This window comes from Molothrus aeneus, unplaced genomic scaffold, assembly GCF_037042795.1.
Source record: "Molothrus aeneus isolate 106 unplaced genomic scaffold, BPBGC_Maene_1.0 scaffold_504, whole genome shotgun sequence".
Taxonomy (NCBI): Eukaryota; Metazoa; Chordata; class Aves; order Passeriformes; family Icteridae; genus Molothrus; species Molothrus aeneus.
This window is the reverse complement of record NW_027099181.1, coordinates 15,187-19,048: the sequence shown is the minus strand read 5'-3', so window position 1 is coordinate 19,048 and position 3,862 is coordinate 15,187. Positions and strand designations below refer to the sequence as shown.

Sequence of the window (3,862 nt, the reverse complement as noted above, 5' to 3'; positions counted from 1 at the left end):
CCGCGGCCGCCGCTCGCCGAACACAAAGGGCGGGAGCGGCCGGGCCCGGCCCCGCCCCCGAGGCCTCCTGAGGGTCCCGGGGGGGTCCCGGGGGGTCCCCAGGGCCCCAAATTTCTCCCCCCCCTCCCCAAATTCCCCCCCCCCCCGGCCCCGCCGTACGTGAGGGAGGCGGCGAAGCTCCGCCCCTCATTGGGCGAGCGCGCTGTCAATCACGGGGAGACCACGCCCAGACGGCGGGGTGGGGGCGGGAACCTCGTGGTCAGATTGACAGCGCGGCAGCCAATGGGAGAGCGGGAAACGGGAAAGAGGCGGGACAAGGGTGGCCCCTACAGGGGCTGGCGGTGGGGAGTGATTGACAGCACTGAGAGCCAATGGAAGAGCGAGAAGCGTGAGGAGGCGGGGCCTGAGGGGGAGGCTGAAAAATTTGATTTTTTTTCAGGAAAATCGATGAAAATTGGTTTTTTTTCCAGGAAAATTTGGAGGAAATCGGCGTATTTTCAGGAAAATCAATGAAAATTGGTTTTTTTTTTCTGTAAAATCAGTGAAAATTGGGTTTTATCCAGGAAAATTTGACGAAAATTGGGTTTTTTCAGGCAAATCAGTGAAAATAGGGGTTTTTTTCCCAGAAAATTTGGGTTTTTTTCCAGGAAACTCAGTGATTTTTTTTTTAAGGAAAATCAGTGAAATTTGGAATTTTATATCCTGGAAAATCGGCTGAAAATTGTTTGGTTTTTTTTAAGCAAATCAGTAAAAATTGGGGTTTTTTTCCAGGAAAATTGATGAAAATTCTTTTTTTTCCCCTCAGGAAAATCGGTGAAAATTGGGGTTTTAGCCAGGAAAATCGGGGTTTTTTCAGGAAAAAATGGTGAAAATTCGTTTTGTTTTTTTTTTTTCCCCAGGAAAATCAATGAAAATTTTCTTTTCATGTATTTTCTTTTCATGTATTTTCTATCAATATATTTTATTTTTTTCATATATTTTCTTTTCTTATATATTTTTTTCATATATTTTTTTCATATATTTTATTTTATTTTATTTTATTTTGTTTTATTTTATTTTATATTATTTTTAAAAACTTTAATTTTCTTTTATTATTTTTTATTTTCTTTTATGTCATAATTTTATTTTTTTTTTAAAGTTATTTTATTTTTATTTTATAATTTTATTCTATATTTTATTTTGGTTTATTTTATATTACATCATTATTTTATTTTATTTTTTAAGATTTATTTTAATTTAATTTTCTTCTCATATTTTTATTCACTTTGTTTTATTATATATTATATCATTTTATTTTGTTTTTAAAATTTTATTTAAATTTAATTTTCTTTTCATATATTTTCTTTTAATATATTTTATTTTCTTTTCATATATTTTATTTTATTTTATTTTAATTTAATTTTATTTTATTTTATTTTATTTTATTTTATTTTATTTTATATCATTATTTAATTTTATTTTAAAAAAATTAATTTAATTTTCTTTTATTATTTTTTATTTTATATTATATTTTTTAAATTTTATTTTATTATTTTATTCTATATTTTATTTTATTTTATTTTATATCATTATTTTAATGTATTTTTAAATTTTATTTTAATTTTCTTTTATTTTTTATTTTATGTTATTTTATTTTATTTTATTTTATTTTATTTTATTTTATATTATTATTTTATTTTCTTTTTAAAAACTTACTTTAATTTAATTTTCTTTTATTATTTTTCTTTTCTTTTCTTTTCTTTTCTTTTCTTTTTTAAATTTTATTTTAATTTACTTTTATTTTAATATTTTTTATTTTATTTTATTTTATTAGATTTTATTTTTAAAAATTGTTTCATTTTCATTTTATTATTTTATTTTATATTTTTATTCCATTTTATTTTATTTTATTTAAAAAATTAATTTTCTTTTAACACTTTTAACTTTATTTTAAAACTACATTCTATTTAATTTTTTTTAAATTTTAATTTAATTTTGATTTTCCTTCTTCCCCCTTTTTCTTTTTTTAAACTCCCACACCAACAACTCCACTCCCATTGCATTTTTTATTCCTTATTTATTTCATGTTTTATTCCTTATTTATTTCATGTTTTATTCCTCATTTCTTTCATTTTTTATTCCTCATTTATTTCATGTTTTAGTCCTCATTTATTTCAGTTTTTATTCCTCATTTCTTTCATTTTTTATTCCTCATTTCTTTCATTTTTTATTCCTCATTTATTTCATGTTTTATTCCTCATTTCTTTCGCTCCCGTCCCACGGCGCCTTCCCCGATCCCGGGGCTTCAGAGCGGGACCGGCCCCGGCTCCGGCCCCGGCTCCGAGAGCGGCTCCGAGAGCGGCCCCGGCTCCGAGAGCGGCTCCGGCTCCGAGAGCGGCTCCGAGAGCGGCACTGGGAGCGGCACCGGGAGCGGCTCCGGCACCGGCCCCGAGAGCGGCCCCGGCTCCAGCACCGGCTCCGAGAGCGGCTCCGAGAGCGGCACCGGGAGCGGCTCCGAGAGCGGCTCCGAGAACGGCCCCGAGAGCGGCTCCGGCTCCGAGAGCGGCTCCGAGAGCGGCTCCGAGAGCGGCTCCGGCTCCGAGAGCGGCTCCGAGAGCGGCTCCGAGAGCGGCTCCGGCTCCGAGAGCGGCTCCGAGAGCGGCTCCGAGAGCGGCTCCGGGAGCGGCCCCGGGATCGGCCCCGAGAGCGGCTCCGAGAGCGGCCCCGAGAGCGGCCCCGGGAGCGGCCCCGGGAGCGGCCCCGGGAGCGGCTCCAGCACCGGCTCCGAGAGCGGCTCCGAGAGCGGCTCCGGGAGCGGCTCCGGCACCGGGAGCGGCTCCGAGAGCGGCTCCGGGAGCGGCTCCGGGAGCGGCTCCGAGAACGGCCCCGGGAGCGGCTCCGAGAGCGAATCCGGCACCGGGAGCGGCTCCAGCACCGGGAGCGGCTCCAGCACCGGCCCCGAGAGCGGCCCCGGCTCCAGCACCGGCTCCGAGAGCGGCTCCGAGAGCAGCCCCGAGAGCGGCTCCGGCCCCGAGAGCGGCTCCGAGAACGGCCCCGGGAGCGGCTCCTGGAGCGGCCCCGGCTCCAGCACCGGGAGCGGCTTCAGAGCGGGACCGGCCCTGGCTCCGGCACCGGCACCGCGAGCGGCTCCGAGAGCGAATCCGGCACCGGGAGCGGCTCCAGCACCGGCCGCGGGAGTGGCTCCGAGAGCGGCTCTGGACCCGGCACCGGCACCGGGAGCGGCCCCGAGAGCGGCTCCGGCACCGAGAGCGGCCCCGAGAGCGGCTCCGGCACCGGGAGCGGCTCCGGCACCGGCCCCGAGAGCGGCTCCGAGAGCGGCTTCAGAGCGGGACCGGCACCGGCCCCGGGAGCGGCCCCAGGAGCGGCTCCGGCACCAGCCCCGGCTCTGGCACCGGGAGCGGCTCCGAGAGCGGCTCCGGGAGCGGCTCCAGCACCGGGAGCGGCTCCGGCACCGGCACCGGGCGGATCCTGAGCGCCCCCTCCTCCCCTCGGGACACGAAGGGGAAAAATCTTCCCGCGGGATCCCCCGGGCCCATCCCGGCCAGCGGATCCCGGTGCACCGGGGGATCCCGCAGGGAAATCCCGGCCAGGAGCTGCCTCCGCTCCGCGTCGTAAAATTCCAGCAGCGCCTTCTCCCGGTCCAGGAGCACCCCGAGCACCGAGAGATCCCCGGGATGATCCCCGAGCACCGAGAGATCCCCGGGATGATCCCCGAGCACCGAGAGATCCCCGAGCACCGAGAGATCCCCGGGATGATCCCCGAGCACCGAGAGATCCCCGGGATGATCCCCGAGCCCCAAGGGATTCCCGGGATGATCCCCGAGCACCGAGAGATCCCGGGGATGATCCCTGAGCCCCGAGG

At 47.5% G+C, this 3,862-nt stretch overlaps 1 protein-coding gene across 1 annotated transcript; it reads right to left on the bottom strand.

Moving 5' to 3' along the window:
• Positions 1-2,229: 2,229 nt before the first annotated feature.
• LOC136571020 (serine/arginine-rich splicing factor 4-like) lies at positions 2,230-3,536 on the bottom strand. The gene is made up of 4 exons (XM_066571428.1): positions 3,533-3,536; positions 3,339-3,468; positions 3,166-3,306; positions 2,230-3,061 (listed from the first exon to the last, which is right to left on the bottom strand). Exons 1-4 carry the CDS (start codon positions 3,534-3,536, stop codon positions 2,230-2,232), a joined length of 1,107 nt encoding a protein of 368 aa, XP_066427525.1.
• Positions 3,537-3,862: the final 326 nt, after the last annotated feature.

Excerpts from the sequence above, each read along its gene's own strand:
- LOC136571020 (XM_066571428.1), bottom strand. Across the intron at positions 3,307-3,338 it reads TGGGGCCGCTCCCGGGGCCG|CCGCTCTCGGGGCCGGTGCC; the intron begins GTGCCGGTCCCG and ends CCGCTCTCGGAG. Across the intron at positions 3,062-3,165 it reads CGGAGCCACTCCCGCGGCCG|CCGGGGCCGCTCCAGGAGCC; the intron begins GTGCTGGAGCCG and ends CCGGTGCTGGAG.